The sequence below is a fragment of the Hemiscyllium ocellatum genome, chromosome 3, assembly GCF_020745735.1.
Source record: "Hemiscyllium ocellatum isolate sHemOce1 chromosome 3, sHemOce1.pat.X.cur, whole genome shotgun sequence".
Classification (NCBI taxonomy): Eukaryota; Metazoa; Chordata; class Chondrichthyes; order Orectolobiformes; family Hemiscylliidae; genus Hemiscyllium; species Hemiscyllium ocellatum.
In genome coordinates, this window is record NC_083403.1 from 46,056,405 (window position 1) to 46,076,388 (window position 19,984).

At 38.3% G+C, this 19,984-nt stretch overlaps 1 protein-coding gene across 1 annotated transcript in view; it reads right to left on the reverse strand.

The window, feature by feature from the left end:
- ube2j1 (ubiquitin-conjugating enzyme E2, J1) overlaps positions 1 to 19,984 on the reverse strand; it is a 39,457-nt gene that overhangs the window by 8,202 nt on the left and 11,271 nt on the right. The window contains exons 2-7 of the mRNA XM_060856955.1: positions 18,991 to 19,064; positions 15,352 to 15,483; positions 10,084 to 10,168; positions 7,480 to 7,585; positions 6,292 to 6,421; positions 5,513 to 5,653 (exon numbers count right to left, since the gene is read on the reverse strand). Coding sequence (XP_060712938.1) covers positions 5,513 to 5,653; positions 6,292 to 6,421; positions 7,480 to 7,585; positions 10,084 to 10,168; positions 15,352 to 15,483; positions 18,991 to 19,064 — 668 coding nt within the window. The remainder of the gene's footprint in view (positions 1 to 5,512; positions 5,654 to 6,291; positions 6,422 to 7,479; positions 7,586 to 10,083; positions 10,169 to 15,351; positions 15,484 to 18,990; positions 19,065 to 19,984) is intronic.

Here is a 19,984-nt window from a genome sequence, read left to right on the forward strand (position 1 = left end):
AGATGACACCAAAATTGGAAGCATAGTGAACAGTGGAGACAGTTACTAGTGCATCGAGATCTTGGTCAGATCAGCAAATGGGCCAAGGAGTGGCAGATGGAGTTTAATTTAGATAAATGCGAGGTGCTGCATTTTGGAAAGGCAATTCAGGGCAGGACTTTTAGACTTAATGGTAAGTGTCCAGGGAAGTATTGCTGAACAATGAGACCTTGGAGTGCAGGTTTATAGATCCTTGAAAGTGGAGCCACAGGTAGATAAGATAGTGAAGGAGGAGTTTGGTTTGTTATGCTTTCCTTTACTGGTCGGAGCACTGAGGTTGGAAGGTCACATTGTGGCTGTACAGGATATTTGTTCGGCCACTTTTGGAATATTGTGTGCAATTCTGATCTTCGTCCTATAGGAAGGATGTTGCGAAACTTGAAAGGGTTCAGAAAAGATTTCCAAGGATATTGCCAGGGTTGGGGGATTTGAGCTAGAGGAAGAGGCAGAATAGACTGGGACTCTTTCCCCTGGAGCATCGGAGGCTGAAGGGTGACCTTTATACAGGTTCATACAATCATAAGGGGCACGGATAGGGTAAATAAACAAGGTTTTTGCCTTGGGTGGGGTGTAAGAGTTCAGAACTAGAGGGCATAGGTTTAGGGTGAGAGGGGAAAGATTCAAAAGGGACCTAAGGGGCAACTTTTTCACACAAAAGGTATGGAATGAGCTGCCACACAAAGTGGTGGAAGTTGGTACAATTATAACATTAGAAAAGGCATCTGGATGGGTTCATGAATAGAAAGGATTTGAAGGGATATGGGCCAAGTGATGACAAATTGGACTAGATTAATTTAGGATATCTGTTGTTTGGCATGAAGGCGTTGGACCAAAGGGTCTGTTTCCGTGCTCTACATCTCTATGGCTAATTGAAAAACCTCAGGCAAATCTAGATCCTTGAACCAAAGAAAAGCATCCCTTTTCATCTGCCACTTAAGTTGTCAGAGCTGGATTAGAAATGGAATTTTAACAATGGAAAAATTTGCAGAGTGCCCTAGATGGGAGTCAGTAAAGGAACAGATCCATTAACAGAAAAATAGAACACAGTGAATCATTCAGGTAGGCATTTGGTGAGACATCAAAACAAGCAAATATTATTATGCTGTCTTGTGTGTATGTGTATATATACGTCAATGTGTATAATACGTATATATTCTATTACGTCACTCATCACCTGCAAAATTCACTCCTTTCACCGTGGTATACAGTTATAGCAGCATCTATCATCTCCAACATCACCAAGGCATACCTTTAATAAGGCCATAAGACATAGGAGTGGAAGACCAACCATTCGGCCCATCAAGTCCACTCCGTCATTCAATCATGGCTGATGGGTATTTCAACTCCACTTACCAGCACTCGCCCCGTAGCCCTTAATTCCTTGTGACATCAAGAATTTATCAATCTGTCTTGAAGACATTTAGTGTCCCTGCCTCCACTGCATTCTGCAATGAATTCCACAGGCCCACCCACTCTGACTGAAGAAATGTCTCCGCATTTCTGTTCCGAATTGACCCCCTCTAATTCTAAGGTTGTGTCCACGGGTCCTAGTCTCCTCGCCTAACGGAAACAATTTCCTAGCGTCCACCCTTTCCAAGCCATGTATTATCTTGTAAGTTTCTATTAAATCTCCCCTTAATCTTCTAAACTCCAATGAATACAATCCCAGGATCCTTAGTCATTCCTCGTATGCTAGACCAACCATTTCTGTGATCATCCGTGTGAATCTCAACTGGACACGCTCCAGTGCAAGTATGTCCTTCCTGAAGTGTGGGGACCAAAACTGGACACAGTACTCCAAATGGGGCCTAACCAGAGTTTTATAAAGTCTCAATAGCTGGAAGGATGTCAGCAGCAGACTTATGCTATCCTGACTTACAATTTTTTTTGTATTGTTATTTCTGCACTGCTGCTGTGGTAAAATCGTAGAAAGCCCTTTCTTAAGCACTATGGTGCTACTACACAAAGGACTCTTCAACATCACGTTCTCAGAAATCCAGTGAAAAAACTCTCCTTCCCTATCAATTCTGCATGTTTGACAAAACTGCTTCTCAGTTCTAGTTTTGTGAGTACTGATGACAAAGACTTTTAACTTGCAGAGTTTTGAAAAACCATTGCAAATTTGTAACCAGTTGTGGTATGGACATTTTCACAATCTACATGGTTTCACTAAGATTCTTTAAATGCTCTGAACAATCCTCTTCTCAGAAACTATTCTTACAACAGACCTCATTCAGGTTTTTTTTCCCCAATTATAAAAGCTTTCCCAGTTCTTGATTTTTCAATGTAAAAATCAACCCTTCATAATTCTAAATACAGAAGCAACCCAATTGTTTTCTCGGTCATGTACTTCCACAATTTAAATAAGCTTCCATTAACCCTCCATGATGCCTCCATTCATTGGTTTTTATAGAATGTACTGGCTTAAAATCATTGTTCTGAAAAGATATATCTAGTTAACTATTCAAACATTCACAAAAGAAACCACCTCAAAATTAGGTACTCTCAAATTTCATTAAGAAACAAAACAAATAGTCTAACTGTATCATAAATAGTGTAACTGTAAAGATTTAAATTGATGTTCCATCTAAATTATTTATGTACCTGTATTAAGGAGTCATAGCTGAGCACTTAGCAAGTCTCAAGGTAAATCAGGAAGAGGTCCTGCTGCAGGGTAAGTCATGTTTAACCAATTTATTGGAATTCTTTGAAGAAGTAAATGCATTACAGTTAAAGGGGAGCTTGTAAATGTACAGTACTCTGATTTCTAAAAGTTATTTGACAAGGTGCTACATCAAAAAGAGATGGTCATGGTGTTGAGGTACTAGCAAATTACATGCATGCCAGCATGGAAGATTGGCTGGCTCACAGAAAGTATACATAAATGGGCCTGTTTCTGATTGGCAGGATATGACCATTACAGTCCCACAAGCATCTAAGCAGCAGCCTCTTTTTCTTTTCCCTTCCACCCACTTCCCCCCCCCCCCCTCCCCCAACCAAATGTAGATCAATGACTTGAAGGGAAACAAAGGCATGGCAGTTATCTTTGTTATCTGTAAAATAAAGATATTTGTGAAGAGGACGTATGGAAGATACAAACTGATTTAGATAGAGAGTGTGGGAAAAATCTACATCAAAAGTATAACGTGGGAAAATGTAAATCTGTTCACTTAGGCAGAGGGAATTAAACAGCAGAGTAGTATCTAAATGGAGAATGACTGCAGTTTTCCACAATGTAGAGAACTAGGTCTTCTAGTGCAAGAGTTGCAAGTAATTAGTACACAAGTAGAACGATTAATAAAAAATCATTTTTAAGAGATGAATTTAAAAAGCTACGTTGTGCTTCAGTTGTACAGTGCATTAGAGACACCATATCTCAACTACGTGTAGTTTTGGTCTCCTTATTTAAGAAAGAAGGTAAATGCATTACAGGCATTTCAGAGCAGGTTTACTTGATTGATACTGTAGCTTGTCTTAGGGGAAAAGATTCAACAGAGTGGGCTTGCCTCCCCTGGAGTTCAAAAGAGATGTGACTTGAAGCATAAAATATCCTGAATGGTCTTGCCAAGGTGTTGTGGAAAGAACAGTCCCTTCTTCAGGGCAAGTCTAAAGTTAGAAGGCACACTCATTTTTAGGACAGAAATGAGATTCTTCTGAGGGTTGAGAGACTTTGTACCTTTGCCTCAAGAAGCAGAGGAGGATGGTCATTCAGTATTTTTAAAGGAGGTAAATCGATTCAGTTGCCCAAGGTTGGAGGGTAAATGAGAACGTGGAATTCAAAACACAAGCAGATCAGCTTTGACTGTATTGAACAGCAGAGCAGGCTCAAGTGCTGAATGCCTTCTTTTGCTCTTAATTCATGCTTATACTTCTATCAGTCATCATGCCATAACAGCATGGAAACTAGTCCATGCCAAATGTGTTCCCATACTAAACTAGCCCCACCTGCCCGCACTTGGCCCATATCCCTCTGATCCTTTACTACTCATGTAGTTATCCAAAATGTCTTTTAAATGTTGTAACTATCTGCATGCAGGACTTTCTCTGGCAGTCCATTCCACACAATCCATTTGTTATGTAAAAAAGTTAGCCTTCATGACCTTTTTAGATCTTTCTTCTCTCACCTTAAAAATATACCCCCCAAGTTTTTAAACTCTCCCACCCTAGAGAAAAAGACCCTTGTCATTCAACTTATCTATACCCTATTATCACCATTATCCATATACACAGACAAAAAGGACACCAGTTCAATTGAGATGATACACCAATCCCAGGACAGGCTAAACAAAAGATACACTTGGGAATTCCTAGCAGGTCTGGCATTCAAACCGGAACTCCATTAACAAACATATCGTTTTGGACCCCATTTACCAACCCCTCAGAAAAAGAACCGAAGTGATATGACCAACCACAACAGACCAAGACACACAAATAGCAAGCGGGACAGAACATCAGTGCCCCAGAGGCTCACTGATTCTCTTTCCTAGCATGGTGATGAAGCGTCTGAGATCAAATCTAGCAGCTCCCCAAGCAAACTTACAACCTGATACCCTCAATTGTATAAACCTGTGTAAAAGGTCACCACTCAACCTCCTAAGCTCCAGTGAACACAAAGTCCCACCCTCTCCAGTCTATTTTTATACCTCAAACCCTCCATTCCTGGCAACATCCAGGTAAATATTTTCAGAATCCTCTCCACTTTAATAACATCCTTCCTATAAACAGGGTTACCTGCAGAAGAAGCCACACTAATGTCCTGTACAACGTTATCATGTCCCAACTCCTATACTCAAAAGGTCTGAGTAATGAAGGCAAGCATGTTAAACACCATCTTAACCACCCTACTTGTGATGCAACATTTAAAATGTCCATCTTCAACCTCAAGGGATGTAAAATTAACCTAAATAAGTGACAACTAAAGAAAAGAAAACAATGAGATAGTAACTGGGATTTTGAATGTTAACAATGTTAATCAGAGAAAGAGGCATTGCAATGTGTTACTACATCAATATTTCCAGTTATATCCACATGCTTGAAAAAAAAAATCAAGTTAACAAAAATAGTTTTCTTTTCATCACCAGGAGCATGACACAAATTAGATTAGATTCCCTACAGTGTGGAAATAGGCCCCTCAGCCCAACCAGTCCACACTGACCCTCCGAAGAGTAATCCACCCAAACCCATTTCCCTCTGCACCTAACACTATGGGCAATTCACCTGACCTGCACATCTTTGGACTTTGGGAGGAAACTGGAGCACCCGGAAAAAACCCACACAGACATGGGTAGAATGTGCAAACTCCACACAGACAGTTGCCAGAGACTAGAATCAAACCTGGGACCCTGGTACCATGAGGCAGCAGTACTAACCACTGAGTCACCTCAATTATTGGGTCTCCATGTAAATAGATCTGTTCCACAAAAAAATTGGCTAAAGGCAAGGATACAAAGAGAAAATGAATTTGTTTACATACTTCTCTCATAGCTTCAATTTCTGGATTATTTTCAGTGATTGTAACATCATCAGAAACAGGAGCTTCTTGCTTTGCAATTTTTATAGGTGTTGGTGCTGGAGAAGGTTCAGCAGTTGTGCTGGCAGCAGAACCAGTCTCTGCCTATTAAAGAAATAAATGAAGTTAACACTTGAAAGAATTACATTGCTATTAATTCAGTCAATTTGTTTCCGATTCAGGAGTTACGGCTATAAATACATCAGAGGATTTCAACAATCATGGAATGTGCTATCTTTTAGATATGACATTAAACCAAGGCCTTGTTTGCTCAAACTTAAATCAGGGCAACCTCCAATATTTTTCTTTTAATTAACCATAAAAATAAAACTAAATGGCCATCTACATTAGCTGCAGTTCAGATCCTGTGGAATGCAATTTGCTATCATGCTGTCAACATAATAGTAACTATACTCCAAGAGTTATAAAATAACTGGGGTTATTAAAATATTAGATATTAAATCAATTAAAATAAATTTTTTGCTTCATCCCAAGAGGAAATATCGTACAATACTTTAACAAAAAGCAAGAGTTAAAACGTCACTGAATTTTCCGAGGATATGTAAGCCCTGCATTTGTTGAGAGACACATGGGCCAAACAAAGGTAAATGGGACTAGTTTAGTTTGGGAAACTTGGTTGGCATGCATGAGTTGGACTGCGGGTCTATTTCTTCGCTGTATGACGCAAATTGGCTCAACTAATAATACATACCAATTTTTAAGCACAATTTATAAAGGCACACCTTAAAACTGATTTGTTTTGCTAATTCTTTTGCCTCCACATCAGCCATACTTGGAATGCTACTTTTGGTGCTTGGAAGGAGAGCTGTCCTCATGTGGGAACCGCAATTTTCACAGTTATAATCTTGTGACCTAAATTGTGTAAAAAAAAATAGATTGGAGATACACAGTTACTGTTGAGCCCATAAGTCTTTACGTTCCATTGTTCAGCAAGCAGCAGTCAACTGCTTTCAGTTGACCACTGTAAAGATGCACAATTGCAGTTTGGCAAAGTAATGAGTTCATGCATTTTAAAAAGAAGAAAAATCCTCTAACTCTGGTACACATCTCTCAAGTTACCTTGCTCAGTACAACTGCTTTTCTTTTAAATTCACTCATGGATGTGGGCACTGCTGGCTCTGACAGCATTTGTTGTCGACTTCTGGTTGCCCATGGTGGTAAGAGCTACCTTGTTCAACTGCTGCTGCTTTTGCTGTAGGTATACCCACAAATGTTGTTAAGGACGGAACTCCAGAATTTTGACTCAACCATACTGAAGGAATAGCGATACATTTCCAAGTCAGTGTGGTGAGTGGCTTGAAGGGAAAACCGGAAGTGGCTGCGTTCCAATTTATCTGCTCTCCTTGTCCTTGAACACGGAAGTGGTCACGGATTTGGAATGTGCAGACTAAGGTTCTTTGGAGAATGTTTGCAATCCATCCAGCTGGTGCTAAATGTCAACGGTGAAAAGTGTGGATGTTTGCCGAGAGGTGATAATTAAGCGAGCTGCTTTATCTTGGTTGGTGTCAAACTTTCCAAGTGCTGTTGGATCTGCATACATCCAGGCAAGCAGAAGCATTTCATCACGCTCCCATATTGTGCCTTGGATATACTGGACAGACTTTGGGGAGTCAGGTGGCTAGTTATGTACTTCAGCATTCCAAGCTATTATCTCTATTTAACCAAGCCAATTTGAGATACGTTGACGTCTAATTTCCAATCTATTAGATTATCAGAATCTAATTCCATGGATCTTGCATATTATGAAATTAAACATTGTTCTAAAATTTAGACATTTTGGTATAGATTTTCTTTTTCTATTGTTTTTGGGAGAGTAAAAGGGCTGAGGGAATGGAAGGGAACACTTCCTCTCAAATAAGGAATTATCCTTTTGTTTAAATAATACAAAATATGCAAAACAAAGATCTTACTTTTTGGCTAGCGCTTTTCTTTCATCAGGAGTGTAATCCAGAGACCCAATAGCTCCTTCACCCTTCGTTGGCATGAACCCAATAATGGCCAACAATGCCGTCCGAACTAGAAACAAATACAATATGATGATTCAGAATTACTTTCAGCAGTGATACTTTGCTCCTCACTTTCCATCCAGATGTCTATCTGCACTCTTTGGCATGACAATTAAATTAGGTAGAATGAAAAGCTTGGAGATTTTAAGAAAGCATGCAGTCTCTATTTGGTTTCTCCTCGCTTCTTGCGCACAAAAAGGATGGAGAAGCAATAGGAGACGTATGTAGCCAGTAATGTACGGCCAAAAGTTTTCAAAATAAAGAGTCATAAGCCTGCCTACACCACAGCTAAATGCACTATAACTAAACCATGCTACTAAGTCAGTCACTGCAATGTCTGTCTAGTGATCAATGGGTCAACAGTCTCAGATGTGGGTCAGCTGTATCCTCCGAATTATAAAGGTTCAAGTGATTGAGCACAAAAGAAAAAAATCAGGCCAACACTCCAATGCATTTGTTTGTACGGATGGTAATCCTCCCACTTTTCCTGAACAATTCCATAAGAACTCTATGGCTTTGTTGGAATTTAATCCACAGCAACATGATTTGAAGATCGTTCATGGCGCAGAAAGACACAGTCAACTATTGTAGCAAATGGTTTATGAAAAGCTAACAAAATAAAAATGAATCCCGACATTGGCACTGCTCAAGTAAACTTTGTATGAATAGAATAGATATAGGGAGAGGAAATAGTGACAGAAAACTGAAACTGTTTCCTAAACGATTTTTCCCCATGGGAAAGTGAGGTGATGATTCACGATACTTTATTATTTACATCCTGTGCTCTGAAATGGAAACAGCCACATAAGAGTTTCTAGTTAAATTGGCACTTCTATTACATCAATGTTAATAACGATATTTTAGCTTCATTCGGAGTTCTCAAAGTAATGTCAGGTTGTCTTGTTTATGTGCATTCAGACAAAGCTTTTAAGAAACTTCTAATTAATAATTCAGAGCCTAAGAGAAAAAAATTGGGCTAGAGCCTCACAATATGACAGAAGCAGATTTCCTGTTTGATACAGAACTATCCAGTAGTTCAGTGTGAAGGTTGTCTGTGCATGCTGTGCAGGTTTCTTCATAGAAAAACCATCTGTGCCAGCAATGAATCAATTTCCAGCAGTGTCGGGGCAGGAGGAGGCTATCTTGAGAAGTTCTGGAAACAAAAAAGGTTGTGGAAGTGAAGTTTAAAGAACGCCTGTTAAGAGTGTACTGTGTACAGTTCTGGTCACCTGCTATAAGACGATTATTAAGTTGGAGAGGGTTCCGAAAAGATTTTCCAGGATGCTGCTGGGATTGAAAGGTTTGAGTTAAGAGGAGGTTGACTTTGTTCAATGGAGTAAAGGACTTGAAGGGTGACCTTACAGAAATTTATAAAATTAGGAGGGGCATAGATCAGGTGAATAGCAAAGGTCTTTCCCACTAAAGGCTGGTGGAGAGGGTGGGGTGGGGGGTGGGGTTTGGGATTTGGGATTTGGAGAATTCAAAACCAGGGGGCATATTTTTAAGGCGAGAGGAGAAATATCTAAAAAAGTGGCCTGAGGGGTAACTTTTTCCACACAGACGGTGATTGATATAGAGTCATACAGCAAGGAAATAGACCCCTCTATCCAAATCGTCCTTTCCAGCCAGACATTTCCAATATGACCTAGCCCCATTTGCCAGCATTTGGCTTATAACCCTCTAAATCCTTTCTGTTGGTACAGTCAGCCAGATGCCTTTTAAATGTTGTAATCTTACCCAGCATGTGGAATAAACTGCCAGAGGAAGTGGTAGATGCAGGTAGAGTTACATTTAAAATAAATTTGAACAGGTACATGAACAGAGAAAAAAAAAGTTTTAGAGGGATAGGAGCCAAATGCAGGCAAGTAGGACTAGTTTAGTTTGGGAAACCCGATTGATATGGACAAGATGGACTGAAGGATCTGTTTCTGTGCTGTATGACTATGATTCTAAGTGACCCTGTCTTAGCAGTTTAAGGATTTAATGAAGTGACATCAACTTAAAAAAAAAACACTGGGTGACAAAAAAAAGGTTTGTTGAAACGAAACCAAGTACAACCAAACCAACTGAACAAAAGAACTTAAAACTGAACAAGGTTACTCCTAACTGAGGTTTAATTAGCTCTAGGTTTCTTGTTCTGGGTAAAAGAGTTAAATCCAACTTTGCGGTACTTTTAATAATTGTTTCAAATAATTTTTACAAAGTGTGAAAGTTTATATTGTTTTCCCTTTGGTGTGTAAAAAAAAAGTTAATGTTCGATCCTTAAAAATACATTGGCAGCCAATTCTATGCTTAGTGACTGACTACTATGGTAACCAAATTTGCAAAATTAGCTTACGGTTATGAAGCCAGATCTCTCTCTGGGATGTGACTGGTCATATTACAGAGATGACTTTTTTTCCTGAAAATTGATTTAACACAACCAGTAGTTGGATTTTTTTAATGCTACAGTTGCTACCTAACGATGCTGAGGATTTAGATTCACATTGGAATCTGGAAGATACTTACTGCTCCAGGATGGCTGCCAAGTTTCAGGATGATGTCCTGAGATGCTCAAACATATCTTCTTTCCTACTTCGAACCTTCCATTAGGCTGAAACAAAATTATCTGTTCAAATAGCAGTACTGAAAAGCAAATAACCTTCAGTAAACAAATTGCTTGGAATGAAATTACTGCCCATTTTGAATTAAATCATAATCCTATTTAGACTAAATATTATACTAAACCAATAAGCTTCAGATTACTATTTGACAAGTGTTTGAAATTAACTGAAAAGTCCAGACATAGCATGAAAGCCAAACTAAGTTGTTGCTGTACATCATGTTATGGGAAAGCTTCCCAAAAGTTCCCTAAAATGTTTTGTCTGTCAACTGGAGTGACTGATACACCTTTTCCTGCATCTTAAAAATTATACTGTACAAAAAAAGATGCTAAAGCAGAATTGAAAAAGGGATCAACCACAAAGAACCAAATGCATTTGTCTGCTAAATTTCTTGTTCCATTAACAAACTAATAAATTTTGAATATCTTGAAAACCTAACTTTTAAATGAGTGCCATATATACCTGAGTAATAGAATATTTTGACAACTTTAAGGTTAAATTTATGGGGTCAATGATTACATGGATATTACTTTTGAGAGGCTGAAATTCATACCCATCAAATTTCATACCATATCATTAGCAGAAGCCCAATTGATATTTAAATGAATTAAAAAAACAAGTTACAGTAACTCTGAAAACCTGGAGCAGAACACAACAGCCAGTGGATTGAAGACTGAAGGGAGCAGAACAACTGGCAGACTGGAAAGCTGGAGTGGAATAGTGACGACTGACCCACTGACTCAAATGTTGATCTGTTATTTGTGAAGATCTGGGGTCAACTTTTACATGAGATATGTAAAAATTCCAGGATATTTGGATTAAAAAAAAGGTAGACTTTTACATGAGATCAACTATTACTCGAGTATATACAATGGTTGGAAAATTTCAAATTTGATCGTAATGTTTGTGATAACAAAGCACCACAGAACAAATGTGAAATTCTTCCTTAGCAGTAACAAAAAATAGATAAAGGACAATTCAACAGTTCCTGGGAACAACAGGAAGTGATCTTTGGAGGAGGAAAATATTCATCTGCCTATCAACGAATCCCTTCCATTAAGCATTTAAAAAATAATCAACCTCCCTATTAAGACTTTCGCAAAAACGTTGATAGATAGTAGTTGCCAACTTGGCTGAGTTAATCTCTTCTCATTATCCAGTTATGGGATCAAGTACCACTTTGGAACTTTGTACGTAAAGTGAAAGTGAGGTGGAAGATTAGCTACAATTTTATTGAATCCCTGAGCAGGCTAAGGGGTAGAGGGAGGGGGTCATTGCATGTACTCTTACATCTGATACTTTTATAATCTAGATCAAATCTTCACTACAATACTCCCATTATTTGAGTTGTCATCTTTTGGATGAAAGACTAAATGGAAGGGCCAGTCTGCCTGTCCAAAGGACATACAAAAATATCGTGGCATTGTCTGAAGTACTAAGAGTTTGATAAATGCAAATGCTAGGAGTTCTAAAAAGGAACTGAATGAGTCTATGGATTGACAAACTTATATAAATTATTTTCATTCACAAGGGAAAATATACAGGAACACAGACCAAATCTCTCCTGCATTTTGCATTAATTGAGCAAACAGCTGAGTACAACTGGGACAGATGGAGCTTATACTCCTCAGGATTCCGGAAACAGAGGCTTTACTACTTCATCTTATCCAATGGAGAAGAGACAAAACAAGATAGATTACATAAAGATACTAGGAACATTTTCTTTCCACTAGCCACACATAGATGGAGTACTAAAATAGCCTTCCAATGTGCACATACGGACATGGAAATGTCTTGATGCTTTGCTATTATATTAAGCATTTCCTCAAAGAGCCAGTGGCATTAGACTTGACACTCTGCTCAAACTGCTGGACAAAATGTACAATATTAAGAGGAAAACCTTGTACACATCTCAAAATAACGAGTGCCCAGCAAAATCAATGGTGCTAATTTTGCATTTCTGCATCATCACCACCACATTAATCTAAATTCTTTGATACTGACATCAGAAGCACATAGGACAATAACATCTATAGTAAGGTCAATGCCATCAAGTTGTAAATAAAGATTTATCACAGAAAATTTATAGGACTCCAGCAGTGTTACTTTGACAGATTAAATAACTAAACCCAAGAGTAAGACCAAAATTAAAAAGATACTAAACATTATGTTATACTTAGCCGGCTACCAGATTATAAATAAAATTCTGTCATTCACAGGAATGAAGACAACAAGTAGTCACTTGTGGGTGTGGTGTACAGGGCCTTCAACAGTAAGCATATGGTAGGATTCATATGGTAGAAATAAGATGGGCAAAGGCTGCCTAGGTAAGGAGTTCATGGAATGTTTTGGGGATAGCTTCATAGAATGTTCTGGAACAACCAGACAGGAGATTATGCAAGACCTGGTATCATGCATGGAGGTAGGATTAATGATCTAAATGCCCTTGGATTGCAGTGATCATAAGATGATTGATTTTCACAACAGTTTTAGGGGAGAGGAGCACAGATCAAAGAGAAGCATTTTACAAAAAGCTTAAAATAAGGACAATTGTGAAGGGCTTGAAAGTAGACCAAGCTGACAAATTAGGTTAACTTGGTTCAGAGAGGGGTCAAAAAGGATGCAATATCAGACATTTAAAGGAAAATTTTCAGAATACACGGAACACAAATAAGTGAGAAAGGAAAAATCCAAAAAAGGAAGATCACATTTAAAGATAAACACAAAATTACTTAGCTGGGATAGCAGGTCAGAAAACTGGGTATAAACACTAAAAAGCCAAAGACTAACTAAAAGATCAAGGAAGGAAAAGTTAAATTAGAGAATGCAAGAAAGCAAGATTTGTTGTAGAAACTTCAAAAAAAAAGTTAAAATGCCTTGTCAAAGTCGTATCTGGGGAAGTAATAAAGAAAGCAGGGATATGCCAGATGTACTGAACAGGTATTTTGCATTATCTTCATTATATTCTAGAAAAAAGCTGTAAGTGAAGAAATGAGAAGGGATGAAGGAACTCAAAAAATAACAAACATCAAGGAATTGACACTGAACAAATTGTTTGAGCTCAAGGGTTACTTATTGTTGGGTTCTAATGGACTTAAGCCAAGGACTCAAAAGTAACAAAGTGAAATAGCTGATGCGTTGGTTTTAATTTTCAAAATTCTTGGGATTTGGGGATGGCTCCATTCCCAGGAACAGGAAACATTCGGGCCAGTTGGCTTAACATCTGTCACAGGAAGATGTTAGAAGCTTTTCTTAAAGACATGGTGTCAGGTCATCTAGGTAGGCTAGGGGCAATCAGGCAGAGTCAACATGGTTTTGAGGAAAGGAAATCATCTTTTAAACAATGAACTGACTGAAAATGTAACATGTATTGTGAATAAAGGAGAACCATAAAAGTACCGTAATTCAATTTGAAGGCAGTTGAGAAGGTTCCACAAAGGTAATTGCAGAAAATAATAGCTCATGGCATAGACAATAACCTATTGCACACAGTCAGAAGATCCACTAGTAATAGAAATAGAGGGTTGGTCTAATTAGATCATTTTCTGATAGGCAAAATCTAACAACTGGTGCACCACAATAATCTGTGCTGAAGCTAAACCTTATGACTTGGATGAAGGGACTAAATATATTATTGTTAAATTTGATGACGACAAAAATAGGTTGGAAAATAAACTGAACAAACGAATACAGATACATTAACAATGGATAAGAAATCTGACAAATGAAGTATAGCAATTTTTTTTTTTATTAACCAGTATGTATGGTACAAGCAGTATGCTAGTTGACCAAATATTCTGGATAATCAAGACATTCATATAATAACAACCCAAGTCTAGAAACATAATGCAGGGAAATATACATATCATTTATACCTTACTTGCAGCATACATTATAAATAATAATGCAATTTTGACAAGTAAAACTCCCCAGCAGACAGCCTTCTCTCACTTTCAAATGAGAAACTGCAGTAGATAGTGGTACTTGAGAAGAAACAATCAACTGGTGGTATTTCATGTGGCCACTCAATTGAACAAGTATATTTACACTGAGTTAATGAAACGAATAAACTATAATGATTGGACCAAATAATATAATAAATATTATGGTATTTGAAGCATATAATTTTTTGCAGGTTTATCACAAGTACCTATTCATAAAGGTGCCAGTTAAAACAAAGTCTACTATATAATGTAGAAAATGTAAAATGGTCTATTTTGGCAGAAGAATAAAAAGGCAGGAAGGCAAACAGAATGCTGTAATTTATAATAAGCAGAACCGAATGCAAAAATTTGGAAGTTATGTTCTACACAACATTGTTAAAACCATACCTGGTGTACTATGTACAAGGAGACCAATACTAATGACAGTACTCTAGATATGGTCTCTATTTAAAAAGGAAATAAATACATTGAAAGCAGATCAAAGGTGGTTTGCTAGACTACTAACCCACAAAGTAGGCTGTTGAAGAAAGATCTGAGGATTGGCTTGCATCTGTCGGAACCAAAATGAGCATGAGGTGGCTTGATTGGAACATGCAAGATCCTGATTAGTCTTGATAGCGTGTATGTGTGAAGAATGGTTCCACTTGTGCAAAGACTAAGAGGAGTCATTGTTTAATAAAGACAAAGGTGAGAAGCAATGCTTTTTTGCAGTATTAGGAGTGTCTTTGGTATTCTCTTCCTTAAAGCGATGGAAGCACTGTCTTTGACTATGTTAAAAGGCAGAGATAGGTCAATTCTTGATAATTGAGGGGTGAAAGGTATCAGAAGTAGACAGATATGCGGAAATGGGATGAGTAAGGATCTCATCAAATGGCAGAACATGCAGGAATGGCCAAGATGCCTACTTTTGCTCTTAAGTTGAATACATCTCCTTACTAAAGGAGGAAATGCTAACTAAAAACCAAGAGATTTACACATACTGTGCCAGGGTAGAAACCTGTAACAGTCCATTCGTGGTAATGACAGGATAGCAAACTTAAATCATAAAAAAGGGATGTTCAAATAAAGGGTACAAAAATCATGAAACAGAACAACAATTGGAATCCTAGTTGTTTCCTAACTGAGCAACTTAAGGTAAGAGGTCTGCTTTGATTGAAGGGCTTCACTTTTCCAGTGATATTTCATAGTAATATTACAAAATTTTGTTAAGACACTTCAGACATACTTACTGTCAACAGAATAATGCTGGGTGGTTTCATGGGGTATTCTGGAGGAAGCACAATTCGGCCATGGTAAACCCCACCATCAAAGTCAGAGTCTGGAGGACCCCGGACGGTAAAATGCCACTCAAAGAGATTATCCTTAATGCAAAAGGAGAAAAAGCTAACAAAGGTTAATCTGCCCACTGTTTAATTTAAAGTTAAGTCTTACAACCAAATGTAACCTATAAAAAAAGTATAAATGCATGCTATTAATCTGCAATATGCAAACATATTTGAAAGAGACAGTAATCTCTAAGTTTTAATGAAACATATTTTGGGTTATGATTAGATTAGATACCCTAAAAGTATGGAAACAGGCCCTACAACCCAACAAGTCCACACCAACTCTCTGAAAAGTAACCCACCCAGACCCATTTCCCTACCATATATATTCTCCTGACTAATGCACCTAACACTATGGGCAATTTAGCATGGCCAATTCACCTAACCTGCACATCTTTGGACTGTGGGAGGAAATTGGAGCACCTGGAGGAAACCCATGCAGACATGGGGAGAATGTCTGTGTGGATTTTGCACAGCTGCCTGAAGTGAGAATCAAACCCGGGTCCCTGGCACTGTGAAGCAGCAGTGCTAACCACTGAGCCAGCATGCTGCCCATAACAGGATTTATCTATAATAGCTGGTCATTCACTTTGCTGACAACTGTCCAGACATTTTTAAAATTGAGAAAACTTGTTTTTCGTAGATATCCATTAATTTAACATCTTGACTAGCACAGTATTGTCCAGATACAATGACGGCTGAATAAGGCAAGCAACAGAAGCTCCTCAGTCAGACTGAAGTATTCACATTGAGACAGAATACAAATCCAGAATCATAAAAGATAGGAGTGCCTGCATTATTTCATTATTTCCAAAGTTAACACACCAGAAGACCAAATGATGAATAATTATTGTATAATAAAGCAAAACGGATGGTACACCAGCCCTCTGTATTGCAGTTTTATAATGCAAGACGCATTTTTGGCATCAGCTTCACTGTCGTGGAAAGGTGACTCCAGCCAGCATCAATAAGTAGAATGTAAACAAATTCTAAATGTTCTTACTAAGATGAACTGATTGTACTTCAGAGAAGCACTGGCAGAAGTATGGAACACAAGAACGGGAGGCCAGTCACATCCTGCCGAGTGCACGTTTACCATCCCTCAGTCTTCTGCAAGAAAGCCAATTTCCTACCCATGTCAACAGGTTGCTTCCAATTCAATGCATTTAAGTTTTCCATAAACAGCCTTGTGAGATGAATAACAAAATGCCTTCTGGAAGTCCATACAAGCAGCATCCATTGAAACTTGCCAACACAAGAAATGGAAAGAGTAGTTTACACATCTTCTGAGCCTACTGTTGCTCAGTAGAATCGTGGTTGACCTTAGATTTCAATTCTACTTTGCTGCCAGCTCCCACTATCCCATCATTCCATGAGAAACCAAGCTTGACCAATTCAGACTTAAATGTATTCAATGATAGAACATTCACAGGGAAAGAAAGTTTCAAAAGATTCAATTCTTTGAATGAGATAACTTTCTTAGTCTCAATCCTAAATGATCAGCAGACAATCCTACCACCCAACATTTTAGATTCCCAAACTGCAGAAACAACCTGTTAGCATCTACCCAATCAAGCCCCTTCAGAATCATGCAAGGCTCAACAAGAATACTATTCATTTTAATTGGCCTAATTTGATTAGTTCACAGCATAGGACAACCCTTCATCCCAGGTATCAATTCTCCAATGTAAATTTTTTTTTGTACATAGGGACCAAAGTTGTACACACTTTTCCACATATGGTTTCAACACCCTTTACAACTGTAACAAGAATTCTTTACTCCTGTACTCCAACCCCCTTACAAAGCAGGCCAATTGGTCACACAAACATTCAAACTCATCTTCCAAATCACTTTTGCCAATTTAGTTGTCCAAATCTGTGTGAATATTAAGATTCCCACAATTATTACAATGAAGTTTGTAGCAAAGCCTATAACTTCTTGCTTAATACACAGACTAAAGCTATCACTGCCATTAGAAGGCCTGTAAGCTACTTCTTATACTGCTTTTAAAAACAAATTTCTGTTGTTTCTAATTTCCATCCGAACTGATATTACTTCATGATCACTTGAGCCAGATGCTGTCTCACTAATGTCTTCGTGGCATCCTTTGTCATCTGGCATCTTTTCTATTTTGCCACTTTCCATCCTTGACCACCTGTAATGGCTTTTAGTTTCCCAAATCATTTTCCTCTATTGATGCCACCAGATCATGATATTATTAGACATTTCATGCATAAAGAACCTTTATTTTTAGTTATTTTAAACTACTATATTTTGAAATGACCCAATTTGCTTTCCTGTTTATGACTTGATCAAATTAAAAATCAATATTTTACACCACTAATTTAAAAATAACCTACAAAACAACCAAAAAGAATGCTACGGTTCTTCCAAAACAAAATGCAAAGTCTCACAATGTTAATCGTCTCTATTGCTCTATAGCTCACTGGAAATGTAAAATAGGCTCTGTGACATAGCTAGACAAACTAACCTCATGTCCAACTCTGTCTGCATTCCTTATGAATGGCAGAGTTGACTCAAGAGACTGAATGATCTATTCCCATTTTGTATCTCATCAAGGAGAACACATTTACTCCAAAGCATTCCATATTCTTGTGATACTATGTCCAAATAGCAAGGTTTGAATCAGCTATGGAATTAAAGATCATCCACCGCTCCCATTTTCTTCAGACACCCTTGAAATCTAAAACATCTTTCTTTCATGAAAATATTCAATGACTCTACCACGTAAGGTTGTGAAGGCAGAGAATTCCACAAGTGTACTATGCTTTGAGTAAAGACATTTTATCTCAACTCCATTCTAAAATGATCTACCCTGTACCCTGAGACTGAAACCCCTGGTTCTAAACCCACTAACCAGGGAAAACATCCTCTCTGCATTTAGACTGTTCAGCCCTACTACACTTCTGTGCATTTCAATCAGATTCCCTTTCAGCTTTCCAAACTCTAATCAACAGGACTAATCAAACATATCTTCCCCTCATCTGACACTCCTGGAAACACCAACACTCTTCCTATGATAATTATACACTTTCAGATCAAGATGTTCATACTTTTGAACTCAAATCCTCTTACAATGAATTGGAGATGCCAGTGTTGGACTGGGGTGTACAAAGTTAAAAATCACAACATTAGATTATAGTCTAACAGGTTTAATTGGAAGCACACTAGCTTTCGGAGCTAGTGTGCTTCCAATTAAACCTGTTGGACTATAATCTGGTGTTGTGTGATTTTTAACTTCTTACAATGAAGGCCAACATACCCTTCGCCTTCCTAATTGGTGCGCTGCACTCAGCCATCTGTTTTCCACGACTGGTCTACGAGGTCATCCAGATCGCTGTGAACATGCACACTTCCTAACTAATCAATTAAGTAATACCCTTACTTTCCGTTTTTCACACCAAAGCGTATATCTTCCCTCAAATCACTAATATACCATGTGATGGCTATTCATGTCTCCATTCCATTAGCAAAAACATACGTTCCAAATAGCTTTCAATTTGTAATTAATCTGGTCTTACCTCCAAAGGCTGTGCATGGTATTGTTCTGTTGGGTCTTTGAGCTCTTGTGCTTCTTTCATTAAACGTTTAACAGCTGTTGAAACAAAACATAACTTGCTTAACCTTCAGCATCAGATCAGCAATTAAAAGGCCGAAGTGAAAGAAACAGGGTATGATAAACACAATTCAAGATGACATGTTACTTGCCACAGAGCTGGAGATGTGAGAATTGACCTGGGGGCTTACCATCAATCCGAATAAGTGAGAGGTTTTGCACTTGGGTAGAACAAACAAGGCACGGGAAAATGCGATGAACGGTAGGACTCTGGGAAACAGGATCAGAGAGACCTCTGTTAATGCATTCACCTGTCCCAGAAAGTAGCAGGGCATCTCGATTTAAAAAAAAGAGTTAAAAGGTGGCGTATAGGACCCTTGCCTTTATTAGCGGAGTTTAAAAGCAGGTGGTTATGATGGGACTGTATAAAATCTTGGTTGGGCTAGATTGCTATGCGCAATTCTGGAATCCATAGTATAGAAGGGTTGTCAAGGAAATTTACCCCAGAACATTATCTGGGCTGGAGTATTTTAATTATGAAGTGAGATTGGATATACTGGGGTTGTTTCCTTGGAGCAGAGGGACATGACTGAGACGTATAAAATTACGAGGGGCATAGAGAGGGTAGATGGGAAGGACTTTTTGCCCCCTCAGAAATCAATGGACAGGGCCATAGATTTCAGATAAAGGGCAGGAGGTTCAGAGGATATGAGAGGAGAATTATTTTCACCTGGAGCGCAGCTAAAGTTTGGAACACTGTCTGCAAGGATGTTAGAAGCAGAAACTTTCATAATATTTTCATTTAGACATGCCAAGTGCTGGAAAATGGATTTGGAATAGCAAAGTAGCTGCTTTTGACTGGTGCTGACTCAATGGGTTGAAGGGCGTCTTTTAGTCACGTCAACCTCTTATGACTGTTGGAAGTTGAAAGCTAAGCTAGTATCTTGAACGCACTTGGA